At 59.0% G+C, this 23,991-nt stretch overlaps 2 protein-coding genes across 17 annotated transcripts; one reads left to right on the top strand and one right to left on the bottom strand.

Annotated features, from left to right (window-relative positions):
* The first annotated feature begins 718 nt into the window (after window positions 1-718).
* On the top strand, window positions 719-7,370 carry EMILIN3 (elastin microfibril interfacer 3). Of its 2 annotated transcripts, XM_023626579.2 has the most exons (4): window positions 719-1,195; window positions 2,562-2,684; window positions 3,879-4,102; window positions 4,379-7,370. In XM_023626579.2, the coding sequence occupies exons 1-4, from the start codon at window positions 1,029-1,031 to the stop codon at window positions 6,163-6,165; spliced, it is 2,301 nt and encodes a 766-aa protein (XP_023482347.1). In that variant the 5' UTR covers window positions 719-1,028; the 3' UTR covers window positions 6,166-7,370. The 2 variants fall into 2 exon arrangements, with proteins under 2 accessions (XP_023482347.1, XP_023482346.1); XM_023626578.2 differs by lacking the exon at window positions 719-1,195 and having other exon boundaries at window positions 2,236-2,684.
* LPIN3 (lipin 3) lies at window positions 6,740-23,990 on the bottom strand. Of its 15 annotated transcripts, none has more exons than XR_011430707.1 (21): window positions 23,879-23,953; window positions 20,036-20,188; window positions 19,744-19,943; window positions 18,469-18,564; window positions 17,415-17,680; window positions 17,116-17,199; window positions 16,474-16,594; window positions 15,981-16,311; window positions 15,051-15,150; window positions 14,759-14,919; window positions 14,250-14,343; window positions 14,084-14,153; window positions 12,360-12,452; window positions 12,240-12,283; window positions 11,340-11,478; window positions 10,005-10,118; window positions 9,682-9,768; window positions 9,024-9,176; window positions 8,715-8,829; window positions 8,532-8,635; window positions 6,740-8,347 (listed from the first exon to the last, which is right to left on the bottom strand). XR_011430707.1 is itself a non-coding variant. In XM_070247065.1 (21 exons), the coding sequence occupies exons 3-21, from the start codon at window positions 19,933-19,935 to the stop codon at window positions 8,203-8,205; spliced, it is 2,544 nt and encodes an 847-aa protein (XP_070103166.1). In that variant the 5' UTR covers window positions 19,936-19,943; window positions 20,036-20,188; window positions 23,879-23,990; the 3' UTR covers window positions 6,740-8,202. The 15 variants fall into 15 exon arrangements, 12 of the variants coding, with proteins under 12 accessions (XP_070103166.1, XP_023482339.1, XP_070103169.1 ...); XR_002802902.2 differs by having other exon boundaries at window positions 23,783-23,926; XR_011430708.1 differs by having other exon boundaries at window positions 20,096-20,188; window positions 23,783-23,917.
* Between the last annotated feature and the right edge of the window lies 1 nt (window position 23,991).

Here is a 23,991-nt window from a genome sequence, read left to right as displayed (position 1 = left end):
GGCCAGCTCTTGCGTTCCAGGAGTCAGCTTCATGAGGGAAATGTGGAGGAAGCCTGACTTAACAGCAGCTCCTTGGGAGAAAGACCTAAAGGTTTTCTTTGACCAGACGCTAACAATGAGCCAGTAGTGCGGTCTAACTGGCTGAGAGTTGCACAAAGAGAAGCAGAGCGTCCTTGGTTGGGCTGGAGAGGTGATGCGTGTTTGGGGCTCGATGCACCCAATACCTAAGAGAGACAGAGATAACATTGACCCTAACGGGGAACCAGAGGGATGGCCCGGCCACTGCGTTGCGGAGGGTTAGAGATCGGGGAGGGGTTCAGATGCCCGGGGAGGGATCAGCAGAGTCAGCTGTGGCGGGCACCTCCAGACAATGACGGTGAAAAGGAGGCAGAGCTAGCCAACAGGGGACGGTCTGGGGCCTATTCCAAGGAGGTGGCTGGGGAGGTGTTGCAGGCGCGCCCCAAAACACGGTCATCTCAGCTCCAGAGCCCTGGACCGCGGTCCCCGGGCGCACACCGGCTTTTAAGACCACTGTGTGTCCTGCGGTGGGCAGCTCTTGGAGAGCCCCGCGCCCCGGCCTGCTCCAGCGGTCTGTCTCTGCCTTTCGCCCGGTGCATGCGGGTGACGGCGGTGGGTGGGTGTGTTTTGGGGCCTCCCACAGCGCGACGGCCTGCGCCCCTGCCACTTCGGGGCTGCTCCCTTCTTAACCTCTTGCTTGCAGGCGGCCCCTCGGGCGTCAGCTCAGAGCTGGGGCGGGGGGCTGGCGGCGGAGAGGGGGCTGGCGGAGGAGAGCGACGCGGCCCCAAGTTTATGCTAATCCGCGCAGAGCCCGCCTCCCGCCTCCCCTCCGCGGCCCCAGCCGCGAGCAGCGCCGGCCACTCCGCGGGACGCAGCCGCTGCGAAGCGCCAGGCGGCCGGGCCAGCGAGCTCCGGGGGCCGCAACTGGCGGCGGGACCCGGGCGGGCGAGCGGCGGGCGGACACCCGGCGGGGGTTCCCGCGCGGGGCCAGGTGGAGACCCGGGGCCGCGATGGGCCGCCGCCGCCTGCCGGTCTGGCTGTGCGCCGTCGCGGCGCTGCTCTCGGGGGCGCAGGCCAAGGGCACTCCGCTTCTCGCGCGGCCCGCGCCGCCCGGTGCCTCCCGCTACAGCCTCTACACGACGGGATGGCGCCCGCGGCTGCGCCCAGGGCCGCACAAGTAAGCGCGGGCCGCGCCGCGGGCGGGAAGCGGGAGGGATGGGGCGCGGGCGGCGCGGCTCCCACCTGCCTGGCCCGCGCGCGGGGGCGGCGAGGCGCCGGGCACCCAAGGCCGCGGCGCAGAGGGGGCGGTGCCCGGGCCGAGCCCCCGGCCAGGCGGGCGCCCCACGCTCCGGGAGGCTGCGGGACTGGCGAAGAAAATAAGCCGAGGGGGCCTGGCGCGGCGGCTGGGATCCTGGCAGTGCCCGCGGAAACCTTTCCAGCGAAGTAACATTTTCCAGCTGCGCTGTGTGCAAACTCCGGGCGCAGCGGACCAGGTGGAGGGAGAGGAGGGAAGGCGGTCCGCGCACGGAGCACGCGGGCCCACATCCCTCTCCCGCGCCGGGGCCTCCCATCCCTCCCCTGCCCCGCCAGGTAGGCGATGGAGCCATGCGCCCGAAGCCCGCCCACTCCCTCAGTCAGCCCGGCCCCAGGAACCCTTTGAGAGCCCCAGTGTGGCTGGGCCCGCAGAGCTGGTGTGGGCCCCTGGGTCTGGGGTCCGTCTTGTGGCTCCAGGGCCCAACAGCAGTCCAGAGGTGGTCAGCTTATGCCAGGCAGCCGCCTTCCCGGCCCCTGTGGCCTGTGAGGGGGGCTGCTGGCCCTCCCCTGCCTCAGCTTCTGGTGTTTAGCAGGCAGGGGCTTGTGAACTGGTCTGTCAGGTGAGTTAGGGGCTCTGCCTGGGGTGCTGCCAAATTTGTACTGTAACTGAATTTGAGAAATACTGTAGGAAGAGAGTGTCCAGCCCATAGCTGACACTCAGTGGGCCTGGGCACATCAGAGCAGGCTTCCTGGAGGAGGCAGTACAAGAAGCAATCTGAGAATAAGCAACCAGAAGCAGAGGCAGGGGCCAGAAAACTACAGGGTGGATGCATTTCCCCAGGAGTCAGTCAAGGGAAGAAGGAGAAGTGTGGTCGCAAAGACTAACCTGGGATCTCAGAAGCCTCAATACCAAGATAAGGAGTTGAGAGGCAGTGAAGGAGTTGGAGGAGGTTGGGGAATGTGGCAGGTGCTTGAGGGGCAGCCCAGGGTGGGCCTCTTCTCCAGGCAGGGAGAGCAGAGATCAGACGATGGGAAGGGCAGCCACTCCAGGCTCCTGGTTCAGTATAATCGTAGCCCAGTGACCAACCCACTATGGAAGCTGGGATTGGAGAGAGTAGCAGTGGGGTTGGAGCCCAGGCCAGGGGTCCTCGTTCCCAGGAACAAGGAGAAGGGGCAGAAGAGAGATGGGGGTCTGGTCTGCTGAGGCCCACAGATGGGGGAGGGGGAGCAAGAGCCTCAGTTGGCTTGGCCCTGGCCATGTGGTTCAAGGATGCCATTCTCCCCTGCAGGGCCCTCTGTGCCTACGTGGTGCACAGGAATGTGACCTGTGTCCTACAGGAGGGAGCAGAGAGCTACATAAAGGCTGAGTACCGGCAGTGTGGATGGGGGCCCAAGTGCCCCGGGACAGTCACGTGAGTGCACCCCTATCTCGCCCACTCGGAATCCCTGGGCACAAGCCCCAGGCCTGCCTTCAGCTGGGAGCAGCCAACTCCATCCACAAGGGCTGGAACTCCTTGGACTCCAAAGAGCTACTCTAGCCCCCACACAGGCTAGATGGAGGGGGCCAGGGAAGAGTCAAGGGCAGCTCAGGTTGGAGCCCACAGCGGGGACCAGGGGAGGTTCCCAGGGAGAGGCAGCACAGGCAAGGAAGAAGCAGCAAAGGCAAAAGGGGGTAGGGGAGGAGGGGAGATGGGGAGAGCAGAGGGCCGCACTGGCAATGGTTGATGCCAAAGGGTGCAGGCCCAGGGAGGGCTGTGGTGACCATGGAGAAGGCAGGCCAGGGGTGAGGGAATGGAAGCCAGATTGTCGGGGTTTGGCCAGACAGGTGGGGCTTTGTGAGGACTTGTAGTATTGCACACATGTGTGATGCACAGGTCTGTACTTGGAGAGGTTCAAGCGCATGTCTGAAAACAAACCTGTTTGCTCCAGTGTGTTGTTGGGTGAACAGGTACATGGCTGAACAGGTGAGGGAGTGGCCCATGGTGAGCACTGCCCTGCCCCCCTGGGTTTTCCCCTCTATGCTCAAAATCAGAGGTGCCCTACAGCCAGCCTCCGTGAGCAGAGCCGGGTTCCCAGAGTAGACTAAGGAGGAGCGGGGAGAACTAAGGGGAGCTGCTGGGAGCCAAGAGTGGCCCCCAGGCAGTGAGAAGGGCTGCCTGCCTCAGCTCTGGTGCAGTACCCCTCACCCACCCATAGGAGAGGGGCTGGGGTTTTGTCAGAATTCTTCAAGGTCCCACCAAAGCCAGAGTGGAATTTCTGATGGTAGTATGAGCCAGAAGGGGTCCAGGGGTCTTGGGAGTGTTGGGGCTAAATCCCTGCTAGCCTTCTCCCCAAGCAAACAGGAGGGGCTGGGGCCTCTACCTGCGCCCTCCCCTGACCCATCTCTGAGCCTCTGCAAGGCCTACTTCCACCCCACCACCCCATCACCTTAAGCACAGAAAAAGGAAAAATGCTGGCGGTGTTATGGAGGCGACGAGACATTTAGACCTTATGCAAGTGTCTGAGAGTGGCCTTGAATACCAGCCAGGGGGCAAGGGCACCTGCCAGGAGGCAAGAGGCTCAGCCCACAGGTACAGGGCTCTGCCTTCTCCCCATCCCCGGTCCAGGTACCGTGCAGTACTCAGACCCAAATACAAGGTTGGCTACAAGACAGTGACGGACCTCGCCTGGCGTTGCTGCCCCGGCCTCGCTGGAGAAGGCTGCCCCGAGCACCTCACGGACCACGAGACCACCCCACCCCAGCCAGAGCCTGAGCCCCAGATTCCCTCTGGGCATCTGGGCCCAGGTCCCAGGCCCCCTCCTTCTAGCAGAGCAGCCCCCAGCCCCCACGGTGAGTCTGCCTGTAGGGACCCTTCCAAGCTGATGGGGTTTCTTGGGGGAGGTGGGGAGGGGACTGACCCAGGATGGCTGAGCTCTGGCAGGGCTGGAGAAGATGCAGCTCATGCTGGGCATGAGGCTGGGCCCCCAGGGCCCCCTCCCAAAGCTGAGGAAGCTGTGCCCTGCCAGAAGGTCAGCTTAGAAAAAATTCTCTTGGGTGGCCTGGCAACAGGACAAGCTGAGAGCCAGGCCAGTGATGACCCCGGGCTTCTTGCCTCCTCATTCCCAGGAAGGAAAGGCCCCGGGCTGTTTGGGGAGCGGCTGGAACGCCTGGAGGGTGATGTCCAGCGCCTGGCACAAGCGTATGGTACCCTCAGCGGCCTGGTGGCCAGCCATGAAGACCGCAACAGGATGACTGGTAACCCCAGGGCTCCTGCTGTCCCTGTGGGCTTTGGGGTCATCCCCGAGGGGTTTGTGAACCCTAGAGACAGAGCTGGACGGCCACTCACACCTCCCCTGGACGAGATCTTGAGCAAGGTGACGGAGGTGAGCAACACGCTCCGGACCAAGGTGCAGCTGCTGGACGAGGTGCACGGGCTGGCCCTTGGCCACGAGGCTCACCTGCAGCGGCTGCGGGAGGCCCCCCCATCTCCACTCACCTCCCTGGCACTGCTGGACGAATACGTGGACCGACGGCTGCACCGACTCTGGGGGAGCCTGCTGGACGGCTTCGAGCAGAAGCTACAAGGTGTTCAGAGTGCGTGCGACCTGCGGGTACAGGAGGTCCGGCAGCAGTGCGAGGAGGGCCAGGCGGCCAGCCGGAGGCTGCACCAGAGCCTGGATGGCAGGGAGCTGGCTCTGCGCCAGGAACTCTCCCAGCTGGGTACCCGGCTCCAGGGTCTGAGTGTGGCTGGCGGGGGCAGCTGCTGCAGCCAGCTGGCCTTGATCAGTGCCCGTGTGGACAACCTTGAGAGGAACCTGCAGGCAATCACAGAGACCCAAAGGGGCCATGGCCCCCCCACCAGGGATGAGCTCACGCGGCTCTCTGCTGCCATGCTCGAGGGGGGTGTGGGTGGGCTGCTTGAGGGCCTGGAGACCCTCAATGGGTCGGAGAGTGGAGTGAGGGGCTGCTGTCTTGGAATGGAGGAGCGGGGATGGGGTGTGCGTGGCTTCAGGACCATGCTGGAAGAGCGTGTGCAGAGCCTGGAGGAGCGCCTGATGACACTGGCTGGGGAGCTAAGCCATGACAGCACCCCACCAGGCAGGTCGGCACGACCCCTGGTGCAGACAGAGCTGGCCGTACTGGAACAACGGCTGGTTTCCCTGGAGACCTCGTGCACCCCCAGCACCACCTCAGCCATCCTGGACAACCTCGTGGCAGAGGTGAAGGCCTGGCAGAGCCGGAGCGAGGCCCTCCTACGCCAGGTAGCCAGCCACACAGCCCTGCTCCAGCAGCTCAATGGCACTGTGGCCGAGGTCCAGGGGCAGCTGGCAGAAGCAACAGGCAGCTCACTCCAAGGTGAGATCACCCTGCTTAAGGTCAATCTGAATTCTGTGAGCAAGTCACTCACAGGCCTCAGTGACTCTGTCAGTCAGTACTCTGATGCTTTCATGGCTGCCAACACATCTCTGGACGAGCGGGAACGCAAGGTGGAGGCCGAGGTCCACGCCATCCAGGAGCAGGTCAGCAGCCAAGGCTCACGGCTTCGGGCTGGCCACAGGCAGGTCCTGAGCCTGAGGGGGGAGCTGGAACAACTCAAGGCCGGTGTGGCCCATGTGGCCGGTGGGCTAAGCCGCTGCCAGGACACAGCCCAGGAACTCCAGCATGCAGTGGGCCACTTCAACCAGAGGGTGGCCCAAGTGGAGAGTGTGTGTGGGAAGCTGAGCCTGCTGGTTGTAGGCTTGGACAGCTTGCCCACTGAGTCACTTAGGCCCAAGGAGGGCCTGTGGGGCCATGTGGACCAGCTGAATCGTACGCTGGCCCAGCACGCACAGGACATCGCCCGCCTCCGAGATGACCTACTGGACTGCCAGGCCCAGCTAGCTGAGCAGGCACGGCCAGGGCAGGCTGACTAGGCTGGCTGGACAGGACCCAACCCCCAGATCCCACCAACCCTGGGGACATCACCCCAGAGCCCAGATGATGCCTCCAAGCCTCCCCTGGCCAGCATGGATGCCACTTCAGAGGCCCTTGAAGGAATAGTCTTGGTTCAGCTCCATGTGACTGTCCCAGGCACCAATATCCATGCTCAGTGCTGCACCAACTGGACAATTCAGGAAAGCACTCAGGGCAAGTACATCATGTCTGAGGGCCAGGGTGGACCTAAGAAACCTCAATCCAGTCTGCAAATTGCTCTTCTGCAGATACACCAGAGTTGGCACCTGTGCAAAGACCTACAGGTCCATTCTTAGCCCGTGGTCTGCCCGCAGCTCCCTTCGCCTGCAGGCAATAGCCTCTGGCCTGGGGAGGCTTTTGGTCCCGTTGTCCCCGACTTCTCTCCCCAGCCATCTGGGCTCAGTCTCTGCAGGAAGGTGCTGCCCTCTGGCACTGTCCTCACACCTGGCAGCTTCATGGATACTGTTTCTGAACCAAGGACCAGAGGTGTCCATTGCCCCACAGGTCCTTCAGGACAGACAGAAACACAAGGTCTCAGCTCAGAGTGCTCTTTATTCCTTTTGATCCTCCCCTTGGGTGAGGGCTTAGGCAGCTTTAGAACCCAGAAGAAAGGATGGGGTCCAGGCCATCTGTTTGGAGACCCTGCCCCAGTTTATGCTTTTCCTTCCCTCCCCAAAGATGTTGTCAGGGCACTGTACTCCCCACACAGTCCTCTTCTTTCCATTTGGGGGTAACTCCACCCCCACAGGTTAGGGCCTCTCTCCAGAGAGCAGTCATCGTGTATGTCATGGCCTGAATGAGGCCAGACCCTGGGCAGGAGGCCACAGCTGGAGAGAAAGGGCTCCAGGCTGAGTTTCCAACATCCTTGTAAAACCCCAGTCCCGCCTGGATGTTCATGAAGTGGTGAGAAATTCAGGTATGACGCCACCAAGGGGCAACCTGAAAGGACAAGTGTTCATCCAGCCCATGCAGTTCCCAGAAACCCTGATGTCATCTCTGCTGAGGCTCTTGGCCTCAGTTTCCCCACAGCAGCACAGGCCCTCCTGTGCTCTTTGCAGGTCCCTGTAACCCTGCCTTCTGGTTTCTCGACGTGTAGTGTTCTGCCCTCCACCGTTGTGCTGTTGGGGGAGGGCAGGCCTGGATTAAAGCTTTTAGCCGGTCTAAAGGTACTTTCTTCCCCAAAGACAGTGGGAGGGAGGGCTGCGTGGGGTGTCAGCCCTGCTTTCCACAGCTCCTTGGGCAGGAGGCCCCTCAGCAGCTGTGTGGGCATTGAATTGACTGGCAAAGGCTAGGGAAAGGCAGGGGTGTCAACCCCCCCCTACCCTGGCAGGGTTGGTGATGAGGGGAACAGGGCCAGCAGCTGGGCACAGGCTAGGCCAAGTGGGAGCCACTCCCTCTGCCCTCGAGCTGCCCCAGAATCCCCCTCCCCAGATGTCGGAGGAGCACTGCATATGTGGGGTTGGGATGTGCTGAGGTACCAGCGACGGAGAGCAGTGATGGCTAGCTCAAGAGCTATGGGGAGGGGCCAGAGCTAGGGAAGGGTCTGGCTTCAGAGGGCACAGTCTAGACTCCCCAAAGGGAGTGGGGAGCATTATCTTGTTCCCAGATGCTACCAAACCCCTCCCCACTGCTGCCGCCCTGTGCACACAGGCCTCAGGCCTCAGTGGGGCCTCCCTCTTCTGTCTGTCCTATCAGGAGTTGAGGCAAGGTGACAGGGACAGAGACATCAAGGGCATGGGGAACCCTGCAAGGGCCCAGGTGACAATCATTTAACTGCTACAGGCCAGGGCCATGCTGAGGCCTGGAGCAGCTGTCAGAGGCAGGAGATAGGACGGTGCAGGGTTGGGGGGGTGGTCTCGGTGGCTGCCAACCAGCCTGCAGCCCCCTCTTCCCCTTCGGTGAGTTGGCCCTGTGGCACCCAGCTTCCAACCCCCTATGCCCTGGGACACCCAGTCAGTTCTGGGCCAGGCCAGGGAGAGGGGGCAGCCAGGGCAGGTTCAGGCCAGGGCATCGAGGTCCACCGTGGTCAGTGGCTCCCGCCAGTAGCAGAAGTTGCTGTATTCAGGGTTGGCCAGGTCTGCGCTGGGGCCCCGGGACACAGGCGGGAAGAGGAGCTCCACCACCTCCCCAAGCCGCTCGTACCTACAGGCAGAACCAGGCCGGCACTGAGAGCCCGAGCTGTCAGCAGGCGGAGACTCCCCATCCTGCTGGGAAGCCTGGAGCAAGGGACGGAGTCCCCACTGGGGAGGTAATTGGGGCCCAGGGAGAGGCTGGGGTCTGGGAACTTGGCAGGGCGTGGGGGACACATGGCAGGGTTGGGCCTCACGTGGACTTGTGGTTCTTTATGAGCTCCTGGATGAGCTCTCCCCGGGGGTTGACTGTGAAGATGCGAGATTCAGGTAGACCCACCTGCCGGTAGGCAGTGACATCCTGTGGGGGACAAGGAGAGGCCAGTGGGCTAGGAGGTGGGGAGGAGGTGGCTCAGCCCATAGGGAGGGGACACACTCACGTTAGGCCTGTTCCCAAAGGCGGCATAGAAGGGCTGTCCGTGGGGCAGAAAGAGCTGCCGAATGTCACTCAGGCAGGCGATCTTGAACACCTCTGGCTTCTTCTCAATCACCTCCCTGGGGCAGCCAGGGCCTCGGCAGGGAAGGGAGCCGAGGAGGGTTAGCAATCAGAGGACAGCAGGGTCGGGTGACATGGAGTGTGACCCAGCTGACACCAGAGTGAGGCCTGATGCTGGCCCAGTTTGGGCTGCCAGTGGGCCTGTTGCTCCCCCCAAGGGGCCATGGACTTATGCTATGTATGGGGTGGTTACCTGTGGAGGGCGGAGAAGAGGCTGCTGGGAGACAGCAGGATGGGGCCCTTGGGGAGGCCGCAGCCCCGCTCGCTCACCCACCGCAGGTACCCCTTGGTGAGGTCAGCCATGCCAATGGCCCTCGCTGAGCAGTACAGGAACTTGTACCCATTTCTGGGGGTGGTGGACAGGGAAGGTACAGAGCCATCAGAGTTCAGCCAGCCCCCCCCCGTGCCCTTTTGGCTTCAGCCAGCTCAGCCCAACACTGGGGCTCTGGCCTTCAGACCCAGAGGCCTTTGCGGGGAGGAGACTTAGGGAGAACAGCTGGGCCAGGCCTGAGAGAGGTGGCCTCAGCAGCTGTTCCAGATAGAAGGAACAGGGACAGTGTCCTGAGGCCCAGATGGACCAGGGTGGACGAGGATTTGAAGTCTCTAGGCTTCCTCTACAGCATGACAGCCAGCAGTTAGACTCAGGTCCCAGACCACAGGAGATAGGTCTTTCACGGGAGAACTGAGGACCAGTAGGTGGGTCTCAGCACTCAAGGGACATGCCCTGGGCTTCTTCCTGTGAGCCTTGCTGGTTCCCAAGCCTGGCTTCCCAGGGCAGAGGCCAGGGTGGCCTGAGATGTCCTGTCACTCCCTCCCTGGACCCCAGCCCCAGCCTCAGCCCAGGCACTCACAGGTGGATTTTGTGGTAGAGACTGGTGATGCCCTGGTGCGTCCAGTCTTTCCCCAGCTGGGGCAGAATGTGGCCCAGAGCGTCTGACCTAGAGCCACAGAGGAAGGGGTCATTCCGAGGCAGCACCACATGGCCCTCATGCTCCATGCATGGGGCCTGATGAGGCCCAGCCCGCAGCCCCAGTATGGCCCACCGGGAGAGGAGGGCCTCTCTCCGTGTCCCCTGACCCAGCACAGAGGGAGGTAGGGCCCCAGGCCCTTCCTCTCTCCCCTGGCCAACCGGGCCTCACTTGGTAATGGTGCCATCAATGTCCGAGATGACCACCTTGTCGTCCCATCTCCACAGGTAGATGGTGGCCTTGCAGCGGCAGGTGCCCTGGTACTGGGTGGTCACGCTGAAGACCACATCGTTGGCTCCTTCTTGCAGGTTCAGGCAACGCTGGGACCAAGCAAAGTGGGGGAGTTGCGGTCTACCACAGCCAAGTGCCATCCACAGCCCCCCCTCACGTGTGGCCTTTGATCCCCACGAGCCTCTCATTCTCCTCTTCCTCCTAACCCAGAGAACCTGCCTGAATTCAGAGACAGCCATGCGTAGACACATCCACGTGGGCAGAGGGCACCCTCGAGGAGGAAGTGAGGGGGTGCTGGGGTAGCCTGCACAGGAGCCCTGACCTCCCTTCGTGCCCCTTCGGGATGAAGCTGACAGACAAAGCCTGGCCCCTGCCCTCGCCCAGATTTCTCAGGTCAGCCCCAAGGCTGGCACTGCTCTTGGCAGGGAGACAGCCCACTCCATAGAAGGGGCCCTGTGGGGATCTTCACTGCCTGGGGCTAGGGTACCTGTGACATCCCCTCAAAGAGAGAACTAGTCCTGTCCTTGGTCCATAGAGAAGGACCAGGGCAGCTCTCAGCCACAGCCAGTGGCCAAGGCTATCAGGCCCTGGCTGACCCCACGTTGAGTGTGAGCCCCTGGGTACCACACAGATGGCAGCTGCTCTGTACCAGGCCAGCCAGACTCTCCTGGACACCTCCCTGACCACTGAGCCACACTCAGGAAGGAAACATTCTTATTACAGGAGCCACTGGTTACTAGCTCAAAGATCTGACTCAGGGGGCCTGGGGTCTGTCATCAGCATTTGAGTCCTTTAGTGTAGCTTCCAGAGGCAGACTCGGAGCCAGCGGACCGACTACAGGCAGATATTTTAGGACTACATAAGAGAGGGCTTTTCCAGTGAGCATCCGACAGAAAAATGAGCTGGCATGTAAAGAAGTGAGCCCCCGGGGCTGGCCCTGTGGCCGAGTGGTTAAGTTCGTGCGCTCCGCTGCAGGCGGCCCAGTGTTTCGTTGGTTCGAATCCTGGGTCGGACATGGCACTGCTCATCAGACCACGCTGAGGTAGCGTCCCACATGCCACAACTAGAAAGACCCACAACGAAGAATATACAACTGTGTACTGGGGGGCTTTGGGGAGAAAAAGGAAAAAAAAAAAATCTTTAAAAAAAAAAAAAGAAGTGAGCCCCCTGCCCCCAGAGGTATTCATGCAGAAGTCATCACAGGGACTGCCAAGGGGATGGATTCTGGGCTTTGGTGAATGCATGGCTCTATAAAGCCAGGCCCCGAGGGCCTCTGCGACAGAATTCTCTGAGCTCCTGCACACACTTACGATCTGATGAGAGGAAAGGCGGAGAGACTTCTTGTAGGTAGGAGTGTAGGCTGGAGGCAAGGGTGGCGGGGAGGGGGCCTCTAAGATCACAGGGCTGTCTCGGGCGTCATCCTCGCTGCTCAGGACATCAGTCTTCTCCCTGCGGGCAGCGCAGCTCTCAGGCCACCTTCCCCAGCTGAAAGCCCTGCGCTCCCAGTAGATGCTCACCCCTCGGCCCAGGCCACAAGGAGCCTGGGGCTTGTCCCTACCCCTCCAGAGACCACCCAGGGGATCAGAAACCCCTCCCTCTAGGTGCCACCTATTTTGGGGGTAGTAGCTGACATAAGGATGCAGCCTGGCAGTCTGCAACCAGAAAGATGCCAGCAGAGCCGGAGCCAGGACCCAGGACCCAGGGCTCCCAGGCCTCAGTGCGCTCTCCAGAGCCAGGATGCCAGTGCCTGCTTTGGAGAAATTTACCTGAAAAATCTAGAAGTGAGTCTTAGGGATTATTCCCACTCCCACTTGCTTTGGCTTCAGTCAGCCTGTCGTTGATCACCCCCCACCCAACCTTCATTCTGGGTCACTTAAGATGTGAAAAAAGGAAGAAAGGCCACTAATCCCCTGCTGGAGAGGGGTACCCCCCCAACTTAATACAGTAGCCCTTTGTCTGGGTCTGGCGTCAGGGCACCCCTTCCAGCTCTGCCATTTCTTGGCTGTGGGACCTTCTCTAGGTCTCAGTTTTCCCATCTGTGAAATGGGGACAGTTCTCAGGAAAAAGAAGGGGTGCAGAAGTGATTGAGGAATGACAAAGAACCATGGCTGGAGAAGGGGTGTTGGCTCCACACCTGCCCCTGCCCCCATGGCCATGTTCCCCAGACTCTGGCTCCAGCTGCAGAACCCCAGCCAGGAGATCCGACTCACCCTGGCCGCTCCCTGGCTGTGGGTTCCTCCCTCTGGGCACTGCGCTGTGGGAAGAACATCCATATAGTGAACCCCACCTCCTGCCTGTGCTGGCCCCGCCCTGTGACCATGACCACTTACCTCCTCAGCTGGGAAGTCCCTGCGTCGCCAGGAAAACCACCACCGCCCTCCCTTCCGGGGCATCTTCTCCTTCTCCAGCTTGTCCATGGTGCTCTGTGGGCAGATGAAGGCCATGGCATTTTTTCATGACCGCAAACCCACCTTACATTGCCCTTGGGGTCCCCATGAGCCTGAGTCTGGGGCTGACCTTAGAGCAAAGTGCTATCAACATCTGGAGGCTGAGGAAGCATACTCACCTTCATCCTGGGATTCTGAACAATGACTTGTGGAGCCAAGCATGGGGCACCAAGAACCATTCCTGCCCACCCCTATTCCACCCCAGCTCTGACCCCCTAGCTCTAGCCCAGCCTTGGCCTGGCCTCCCAATCTTGTGGATCAGTCACCCTACTAGAGTAGCTGAAGGCAGTGCTTTGAGAGTTCCTCAAGATCTGGTACTCCCTGCATGATGCCACCAAGTGGCAGCAGGAAGGACAATCTGTAGCCAGTATTCCCCTCAACCTCCAAGACCAACATAGGCAACTCTTAAGGTTAGTGATCCTATCTCATGAACAATCTCCCTCTCTGCATGTTACCATCAGTTCTGGTGGGGGCAACACAACCTTGTGAAAAATGCTGATCGGATTTGTGCTAGATGACCCCAGGGAGAGCCCAGGCCCAGGCCTACCTGGGAGACACATTAGCTTGCAAGAAACACAGAATGGAGAACCCAAATCAGGAGGACATGGGCTCAAGGTGGGTCAGCCAGGGTGCTCACTTGGGCTGGGAACAGGTTGGGGGAGTCTCCCAGGGGCCTCAAGTGGTGGGTATGTCCAGGCAACATGAGAAAAGCCAAGCAGGGGAGCGTCCCTCTTCCTTCCCATAGGCTCTGGGTCCTAGACCCAGAGCCAGCCAGAGGATAGAGCTGAGCATCACTAAAGGGAGGCATCAGCTGTCAGCATCTGGTTAGTGATGCTCTTCGGGCAAGTCTAACCAAGCTGAGAACAATGAGCCAGGCCAGGGTGGGGCCCTGGACCACACCCAGAGGGGCAGAGAGGTGGGTCCACACAGTGGGGAGGTTCTGGGAGGAACTAAAGAGGCTGGGTTCCTTCCCACCTCCGAGCATCTGCACATGCTGTTCCCCACCCCTTGCCTGCTTAGGGCTTACTCATCCTTCAGATCTCTGCCTAGTGGACACTTACTCAGCCAACCCCCCTATTGTTGGCTCTCAAAGCACCCCGGACCTCTCCTTCCCAGGACATACTCACAGTTGCATTTTAAATTCACCTGTCTTCCTATGAGGGCAGGACTGTCCCCGCCTGTGCCTGGCACACAGTAGGTACTCAACCCACGTGTGCTGACAAAGCAAGCAAGCACCGCAGCCCAGCCTGGAGAGGTTCTGGGGTAAGGTGAGGGATGGGCCCTCTGTCTCCCACGCCCCCTCTCTCAGATCCAAAAACCCCATTGAAGGTGTGTCCCTGTCGAATGTGTATCCCTCTCTGCTTTGCCCTGAGCTTTGAAGTTCAAATCCAATAGGATTCAGCCATGTCAGGAAACCAAGGAAGGGTGGGGCTCTGTCCACATAGCATGGGGCATGGCTTCAGGGGCCCTGTGGCTCCTCTCCCAGAGAGGGTCTTGCAGCCAGTCAGCCCCAAACCCATCTCTCCCCACTCTATACTTCCTGTCCCAGGACCCCTCCCTGAAGGCTCTGGCCCCTTTTGGAGGCCCATTGGTGCTCCAACCATTACCTTGGGCAAGTTCTTCTGGAAGGCTTGCAGGGAGAGTATCATGGGGGCAGCTACAGCCCAGTTATAATGCCTGGAGAGACAGAATGGGGTGTCAGGGCTGTAGCAACCACAGGCTGTGGAAGGTGGGTGACTCTCTGGGCTGCCAGCCGCACAGCCCGGCACTCACTTCTCATTGATTTTCACCACCAGGTTCGGGTCGTCCAGGAGCCCAGGGTTTTGGGTGAGGTCCTGGTAGGAGACGATGTGCTGGTTGAACTTCTCTGGGCACAAGGGCAGAGAGTGAGGAGTGAGGCTGACACATCCCACATGACCTGCTACCCCAGCCTCTCCAGCTCGCAGTGCTCTACCACCCAGGCCGCGTGCAGGTTGGGTCTTTGACCTAGTAGGGTGCCTCCCGGCGTGTGGTTTTTGCACCTGCCATTCCCAACCCAGGCACTTGCCATCCTGGATTCACAGGATAAGTCATAGCTCAGCGTGAAGCATTTGCTTCACAGGGTCTGGGGAATGCCCCGCCCTTGCTGGCTGAGTGTGGGCTCCACAGGGCAGAGAAGGGCAGGGGCACCCAGCCCAGCCTCACACCTCTGCTGCCTTACCCTCTGGGGGCCTGCCTGCCCTCCCCAGTGCCCTGGGCTCTGTACCAACCCTCAGAAGGGCCCGGACCACAGTTGAACATACCCAGGGAGATGTCCCGGCTGTCAGCCAGTCCACCACAGAGGGACAGCACTATCGTGTCCACTGTGTCTGGAGTGGGTTCTGGCTCCTGCTCAGGGTTGAGGTCCCTCAGGGGCTTCTGGCTGCTTGGTTCACTCCACGTCCTGGTCCCAAGCCCACAGTCACTGGGAGTAAAGGGGCCAACAGTGACATGAATACAAGGAGGTATTCCCCTCCCCTCCCAGGCCCTTGATAGTCGATCCCTGGCCCCACAGGCCCCAATCCCAAGACACCCAGGCACCCAGAACCCAGGCACCTGTGGGGGAAATAAAGGGCTGCATTCTCAGAATCCAGGGAGGGCAAGTCATCCAGGTAGATGTCACTGGGACCCAGGTGCTGGCTTCTCTTCAGGGAGCCTGAGGGCAGAGGAGGGGACATCTGTAGACTGAACATGTGCTCAGTAGTGTGAGCAGTATGTGTTCTTTCCTTTGAATGCACTAAAACAGCGCGGTTCAGTAGAACCTTCTGCAGTGACAGAAATGCCCTAGGTCTGCACTGTCCAGTATGGGAGCTGCCAGCCACATGTGGCTACTGGGCACACTTAAAATGTGATGTGACAGAGAAATGGAATTTTAAGTGTTATTTCATTTTAATTAATTTAATTTTAATTTTAAATAGCCACAGATAGCCAGTGACTATCGATTGGGACAGTTCAGGCCTACTGCCTTCCCGCGCTTGTAGGATAAACCCCAGCACATGAGCTAAGAGTGATCCAGCCTCTGCTCATCTTTCTGGCTTCCTCTCCGGAGCCTCTTCCCTCCCTCACTCAAGACACACCAGCTGCCTCGGTTCCTAGACATGAAACCTCTCTCCCTCCTCATGGCCTTAACACATGCTGTTCCCTCTGCCTAGAATTCTCTTGCCCTGATCCTCACTTGGCTGGATCTTTATCATCCACATCTCAGCTCAGACATCACCCACTCAAAGAGGCCTTCCCAGGCCACATGGTTTAAATAGCCCTCCGTCCCAGCCAATGATCCTGTGCTGCTTCACCTACGTCATGCTCTTCCTGGTGTATGCATGCGTCATCTGTCTGCCCCACTTGACTGTGAGCCTCACGAGGGATGGTGCCAAGCACAGTGCCTGGCACACAGTAGGTGCTCAAAATGTGCTTGAAGTCCCAGAGTCCACCCAGAGGATAACATGAGACCAGGGAAGCAGTGGGAGGAGTTTAGCCATCACTCACCTTTCCTCTTGGAGACTCCCTGTGGCTGCCCGGTGGGAACTGGGCCCTCCAGAGCAGCCCAGCTCTGTGATTTAGAGGTAGAAAGGAGGCTGGCATCCCCGGACCTCTGAGTCTTGGTTTCCTCTCTCTCGGCAGGGAGAGAGGGACCCACCAGAGCGGGTGCCTCTGTGTCCAGTTGAAGAAGGTCAGTGCCAGCCCCTGTTTGCAGAACTGGGGATCCCAAAGGGTCGACGCCAGCCACAGAGATGGAGGGGGTGCTGGGCTCTCCCTGAGGAGGAGAGGCTGCCCAGGTGCTGCCATCAGGGACCTTGGGCCACTCAGCTTTGGTTACCTTCAAACAAGTGGGGGAAGATGTGGGCCAGTGCAAGGCCTGCCTCCCACACTCCATGAAGCCTTAAGGAGGTGGCCCAAGTCTCAGTCACTCCACTCCTGACCTGCAGGGGCCACGGAGCCCCTGAAAGGCAGGGATGAGGGGTGACAAGGAGGAACTCACCTTAGGCAGCCTCCCCCAGGCCCACTGCATATGGGATTCAGCTCTCAGGGGGCTGGGCTCAGGGGTCCGCAGCTCCAGCTCCGAGTCACTCTTAGGGGATGTTAGTCCACCCAATGAGAAGCTGCAGGAAACAAGAACTCAGAGGCCCCCAAGCCAGCCTGCTGCCCCCCGCCCCCCAGCATGGGAACAAAATATTTGCAACACATATTTATGCCTGTGTTGGATCCAGAATATATAAAGAATATATAAATATATAAAGAACTCCTACAAATCAATAATAGGAAGGCAATCCAGTTTAAAAAAAAAGGGCACGGCCGTGACTTCTTAATGGGTATAGGGTTTCCATTTAGGGGGATGAAAAGTTCTGGAACTAGATAGGGGTGATGGTTGCACAACATCATGAAAATACTAAATGCCACTGAATCGTGTACCTTAAAATGATAAATTTTGTGTCATGTGTATTTTACCATGATTAAAAAAATGGGCAAAAGACTTTAATAAACACTTTACAAAGGAAATATACAAATGGCCAGTAAACACATTAGATGTGTTCTATGTCATTATTCATCAGAAAAATGTAAACAGACAGCAGTCTGAGACCTTGGCCTTGAGTCCCTGCCTTCAGCCCACCTGGCCTCTCACCTGGCCTGGGGCGGCCACTCGCTATCGGAGAAGGCGTAGATGTCTTTGGGCTGCGGCAAGGACTCCCCTTCCGACTGGACGCTGCTGAGGGGCCACAGGGAAAGAAATAGTCACTGACGGTTCAGGGCACCCTGGGCGGGACATGGGAGCCTGGGTGTCAGGGGCTTGGGGAAGTAAAGCAACTAAAGCCCAGAGAGGTCAAGGCCCTTGCCCAGGGTCACACAGGATCAGCAGAGGAAACAGCACTTGAACCCCAGTTGGCTTCCCTACACCCTCGGCCCCCACTCATCCCCACATACCCTGGGGTCTCCAGCCTTGGCTTTTCCAGCAGGGACAGCTCACTCTCGTCACCTGCCTCCCGCTCCTCAGAACTAGAACCGACTGCCACCACGTCCTCCTTCCGCCTGGATTTCCTCCTGCGACGCCTCTTCTTTCTCCCCGTGGAGGCCATGCCCATCATGACGGGCTCAGGCTCGCTGGCTGTGCCCAGCTGCGAGTCCAAGGGGAACCCGGACAGGCCCCCCCAAGGGAGGGGTGATGTGCACAGGGGGGGAGGCACGTGTTCCTATGGAGCAGACCAGGGGCAGGGCTGAGGGGGCTATAGTTTGGGGAGGCCACCCATGCCCCCTAGTCATTCTGAACCCTGCCTGAGCCCTAGGCCGTGGAGTGAGCTCATTTGGAGTCAGGAAACAGGACTGCAGGCTGGACAGAGGCAGTAGCAGCATGGCCTTGCAACTGCTGCTGGCCTCAAAGCCCCCTAACAGAAAGCGGCCCAGTCCCAGGGTGCATGCAGGTCAGGGTGCGGCATGAACCACACTGTCCAGGCGGGAACCTGGGCATCAGCCTCTCATCCCCTTCTCCACCCACACCTACTTCACCTTTAAGACTCAGCCAGGCGTCACCTCCTCCAGGAAGCTTGCCCTGACTATCCTCAGCCTCAGTTCCAACCCCCTTCACAGCAATGACCAAATAGTCTTATCATCCGTTGTTTACATGTCCATTCCCAAGGCTAGACTGGGACCCTTCTTTAAGGCAGGGTCACCCATTTTCCGAGTCCACTACACAGTGTTTGGCATACAGTAGGGGTACAATCAAAAGGCCTCCTCTTCACCCTTCAGGGGCCCAGCTCAAGTGTCCTTTCTGAGAAAACTTTCCTGGGAAGTACAGTCAGCCCTCCCTACCACCTACCCTCTGCCCAGGCTCTGCCGGCACATCACAAGGGCCTGAGGCCAGCCCCAACTGATGCCCCTGTATCAGACTCTTGAGGATGGGGTACTCCTGGGGGCGGTGGGGAGAGTGACAAATCCAAGGCCCATCCAGAGGGGATACCAGTGTAGGAGCCAGCGCACTGACCTCATCGCTCTGCAGCTCCTGGATGAAGAAGGCCTCCCCGTTGTCCCCCAGCTTCATGTGCAAGTCCACCGGCTCGCCGTTGACCTCGATGTCTACCTGGAACGGGACGTGGTGGGGCAGAGACACTCCCAGGCTCCCTCCACTGGCCTCCCAGCCGGTCCTGGAGACGCCTGCTCCCTGCTGCCCCCTGCTGCACTTGCTGGAACTCTCCCGCAACCTTTGCCTGGCTGCACCCCGCTGAGGGTCTCAGCTTGCCCTCTGCCTTGCATCCCCTCTCCCTCCCATATTTCCCCATTCTCCAGGCTTTGTTGACGGTATCACTGTCTCAGAATTCTTGTTTACGCCTTTGTTTCTGTGCTCCTCTCTCCCACACCCCATAAGAACAAGGATGTGATCCATCTTGTCACTGCTGTGTCCCCAAGCCCCAGGATAGTACCCGAACCTTTGCTGACTACGTGAACAATGGTAAGAATGACCATTTCCTAGGTACTTAGTGTCGTGTTTCATCTAGACTATGTGGTTTAATCTTCACACAACCCCTTGCAGTAGCTCCTATTATTATCCCCACTTTATAGACAAGGAAACAGGCTTGGAGGGGTTAAGTAATTCGCTGGCAAGTGGCCAAGTGAGGCTATAAACCCAGAAGGTCTGAGTCCACAACCCAGCTCTTAACCATTTGGCTATACTGTCTCCAAAAGGTCACACTTTCCTATTAGGATCCTGGAAAGTTCACAGTCACCCCAATATAAAGGGGATTTGGGCCCACCAAACCCCTTTCCACACACCAGACCTCGGTGCTAACAAAAATCTCAGTCATGTTCGCCTGAGCCCAGTGAAGACACGCAGGTTTCCCAAAGGAGAGGAACTAACCTTTGAGTGTCACCCACATACCTGGCCCTGGGAGAATGTTATCGGTTCCTATTTAATTCCCCCAAATCATCCGGCCATCACCAGGCAGATGAGAACGTAGCCATCTGCACAGGTGAAGCGACTTAGCAGGAACACACAGGTAAGATCTTAGGAAGCTAGAGCCAGGTGTGACGGCCCCAGTACCGGGGACGGCCCCACTATGCTGCTTCCAGGGGAAATGGGGAGCCTCTTGGACCAAAACCCCAAACCAACCCAAACCTTTCAAAGAAAATACAAAAGAAAGGAAGCCTGTCCAGAGGACAGATCTCCAACTGAGAGAGGCCTGGGTCTTCTCCTGGGACTGCAGTGGCTGCCATGGCTTCAAGAGCCCGCCCTGCAGTGTCCCCTCGGCTGGCCAGCACTCACCACCTTCTCCCGTGACCGCAGGACGCCCAGCTTGCCAAAGCGCACGTGGAAGGGCGAGCACCGGAAGGAGCCGTCTGCCTGCTTCACCACCAGCACGTCAATGCCACCACTCAGCGTGGCCGGGTTCAGGCCCCGGTAGAGCTCCTTCACCGTCCCAAACACCGTCTCCGCCAGCTGCCCCATGTAGTTCATGGCTGGTGCTGGCAAAGGGAGGCGGTGTTGGGACCACGGCCCAGCCCACCTCCCTCTGGGGGGAGGCTCTGCAGCCTGATCCCCGGGGCCCCAGGCTTACGGGGAGTCGCCCTCGGAGCGCCTTCACAGATGCCTAGCAGTTGCCGGAGGGGAGGTGCACCTGGAGACGTGGGTTCTAGACCCGGCTCGCCCACGGACTGGCCACAGGACTCTTGGACAGCAACCTCCCTTCTTCAAGTGCCAATCTCCACATCTGTCAAATGAGGGCCCAGGTAAGGCAAGCTGGGGTGCCCTGTGCCTCTAAATGCCATGAGTAATGATAATGACCACGGTGCTCACTGGCAGGGCTCATTTCATCTTCAAAACAACCTGCGAGGCTGGCTGAGGAGGTGTCATTATTCTTGTTTATGGACAAGCCAACTGAGGCTCAGAGAGGTGGAGTGACTTGCCCAGGATCTCACAACTAGTGAGGAGAGGAGTCAGGATTCGAACCCAGGCCTGTGTGGCTGCAGAACCCCTGGTGAGAACCATTGGGATGGCCCAACTGTGGGAACAGGAAGGGGTCAGCACATCTCCCTAGGGTGCAATGGTATATCAGGCCCAGGGCCCTGCTGGGTAATGGGCGACAGCCCTAAAGACTAATCTCTTCCCAGGAAGTGGGGAGAAGGGAGTCTCAGTTTTCCCATCTGAGAAATGGGTTCAGCTGTCTTGCTGCCTCCTGGTCCTAGGAGTTAGGAGGAACGTTTCTGGGCCATCATGGCTGATTTGTGGGGAACCAAGGGTGGGGGTACCCCAGATACCTAAAGTTTTGCCCAGTTCTATTCCTGGGGTCAGATGCTCAAGGCAGGGCATCCTCTATAGCTGGGAGTGAAAGGATTTTAGGCCCCAAACTCTGAACTCCTTCCCAGTTTCCCTGGGATGTGTGGGAAGTCCATCCATGGCCCACAGCCTGATACCAGTGTCACCAGGCCATAGTTCTCAGCCCCAACCCCCACTCCACAGCCCCAAGCCCAGCAGGCCAGGCCCTAAGACCCACATTCAGGCCTTGGACTGGCCCCTAGCCCATCAAAGCTGTTCCTCCTCCCCCAGCCAGACCAGTTTCTCCAGCTCTCCCACACCAGGCAAAGCTGGGGGAGCCAGAAGCAGGAGGCTGTGGCAACCTCGAAGAAAAGCCAGGGCCCTAATGAGAGCTGCCTCCACGCTGGCTCGGTGCCTGCCTGCCAGCTTCAGCTCATCTCCCCTTCTCTGCTGGCCAGGCCAGTGGCCTATGGCCCCTCTGGCTGCCAGGACCCAGGCCATCCCACCTCCACAGATACGTCCTTCTCCCAGACCCTACCTCAAAACCCCTAGAGGACCACCTGCCAGGCAAGACCACCCTCAAAGAAGTTAAGTGACTTACACAAACTCTTTTAAGCTAATAGGCCACAGATGGGGGAGGGAGTGATGACTCATATCCTGATTTCCTGACTCCATACCCTGGTTCCTTCCACTCCACGGTCCCCAAACCACACCACAGTTGTCTGCAGAGAGGGCAGCCTGGCCTGCAGCCCACCTCTGCACCGGCCTGTAATGCCTTGCCGCTCAAAATGTGGTCCATGGCCCAGCTGCGTCAGCATCACCCAGGAGCTTGTGAGAAACACAGCTTCCCAAACATAAAGTACAACTGGAATTGCTAAAGTGAAAACTTGGGGTAAAATGAAGCTCTTTGGACTCTGAAAATGTCACTCAAATTTAATAAATACTTTATCTGCTAGGCACCTACTAAATGCTAGGTGAAAATTTTCACTTTGGTTTCTCCCTACCCAACACCAAACTCTGTGAATAGGTCTGAGACAGTCAGACTGACAAAAACAGATACGTGGTAGGCAGGACTCTAGACCACTGTGCCCAGGAAAAGTGGAGAGGACTCCAGAAGTTTCCAGGAATGAAGGCGCAAGCATGGGAGGGGAGATGGGGATGGGGGCAAAGGTCTGCCCTGCTGGAGGCCCAGGCCAGAGCTGTCTGCCCTGCTGAGGGCAAAAGAGCTGGGGCGGGGCAGGCTCAGCTCAGCCTCGTACAGAGTTTCTCAACTTCACACCATTGCTATTTGGGGCTGGATAATTCCTTGTTGGGGGTGGAGGGATTGTAGGATGTTTAGCAGCATCCCTGGTCTCTACCCACCAGATGCCAGTAGCAACCTCCCTCCAGCTGTGACAACCAAATCGTCTCCAAACATTGTTATATATCTCCTGGGGGACAAAATTACCCCCATTTGAGATCCACTGAGGTAGTGGAAGAAGCTGAATGCAGAGATGGCCCCCAGGGGGCACTGGGTCCTACCTCTGATCCACCCACGGAGTGTCCTCAGGCAAGCAACTTGCTGGCCTCAGTTTCCCCTTCTGTGAAACAAGGCTTTGATTTTTCAGACCCTTCTCAGCCCTAATGTCACAAGGAGGCTCAAATTCATTCCTCTCCCTGTCCCCCCTACCCCACAAGTGGATCCCCCCCTCATCTGCCTGCTCAGCATCTGGGGGACTCCTGTGAGCCAAGCCCTGGGCTCCCCTCCCCTCCTCTCCCCAGGACGCAGTCTCCCTTCTTCGTCTTCTCCAGATGAAAGAGACTTCTACTTGGCTCCCCTATACCACCCTTCACCCCAAATTAACGTGTCTAAAATCAAACACTTCATCTTCTCCCCAGGGACCTCAGTCAGCTGAATTACTCAGGACTCAAGGATACCCCTCCATCCGGAGCCCTCTGAATCCTATCCCCCAATTTCCTGCACATCCAGCCCCTCCTTTCTCCTCCTGCTGTCCTAGGCCAAGGCTTTATTACAAGATGCCTAGATCCTGGGTGGCAATCGGACGCTGTGGGTGAGGCACCAGACTGTCTGGGTTCTAATCCCCTCCCTGACACTTACCAGCTGTGACCTTGGGCAAGTCACTTCACCTCTCTGAGCCTCAGTTGCAACATAAGAGATACGTGAGTAATTAATGACATAATTCAGGGAAAGCACTAACATGCAGTCAATGCCCATACGCATCACCTATGAGCAGCAGCATCGTTTTTTGGCATCCTGACAGCCCCTCTCACCCAGGCTGATCCTGAGGGCACTACAGGTCAGGCTCCAACACACTGCCCCTGCCCTGAGTTGAGAGTTTAGACTTAATGTGGCATTCAAGGCCCTGCACGATGGTGGCCCCCACTGTTTGCAAAGTGGATAGGTGGGCTCCAGGCAGGCCTCACAGGGTACCCAAGCCTCAGAGCCCACTCTGGGAATACCCACAGTTCTCCTGGGTCAGTGTACAACCCCACCACCGGGAAGCCAGAGCAACGTCTGAGCTCTCAGCCTTTCTGGGCTCCCAGATTTAGGGAGGCGTAGAGGTGTGGCTCTCCACCCTAAGCCCGGAAGGAGCAGGAGGATAAGCATTCCTATTGCCTTGGAAAGGAGAAAGCGCCACCCCTAGCTCCTCACCGGCCTTCACGGCCACACTGCAGCTGACCCGCCCAGGCTCACGGCAGGCCCAGCAAGAGTCAGACCCTGTTTTGCAACTGAAGACACTCAGACCAGAGAGGGTGGGTGTCCTCCCCTAGGTCACACAGTCAGCCTGGGGTGAAGCTGGGCCAGCATCCCGAGTGGCTGTTGCAGCTCATTCTCTCCTGATCCAACATTCTGGATGTCCGGGGAGTCCGCAGCCGCTGGGCCGCGGAGAGAGACGAAATGTGGCCGGCCCCTCCACCCCTGAGCTCCCTTCTGATGGCTAGAGACGGACTCAGGCCCGCGGACAGAAAGGAACGAGGGTCGGATGGCAGGACAGATGGGCGGGGCGGGGGGAGGGGTACCTCTTCCCTGGCCCGGATTGGGCCCTACCTGGGGAGCTGCCCACTGGACCTTCGGGACCCGGAGCCACCGCCTCCACCTGAGTGCACAGGGTCAGCAAGCATGTGTCCTCCGCCCCGCACTCACTTGGCGCTTCCGGCTCCGCTAGGACAGGGTGAGGTCCTGGCTCCGCCCCTTCCAAGAGCCAAGGGCGGCTTCTCCAGGCCCCAATCCGCCCAGGCTCCACCCCCCCGAAAAGA

The sequence above is a fragment of the Equus caballus genome, chromosome 22, assembly GCF_041296265.1.
Source record: "Equus caballus isolate H_3958 breed thoroughbred chromosome 22, TB-T2T, whole genome shotgun sequence".
NCBI classification, from domain to species: Eukaryota; Metazoa; Chordata; class Mammalia; order Perissodactyla; family Equidae; genus Equus; species Equus caballus.
The sequence above is the reverse complement of the archived record's forward strand: the minus strand, read 5'-3'. Positions and strand labels throughout refer to the sequence as shown.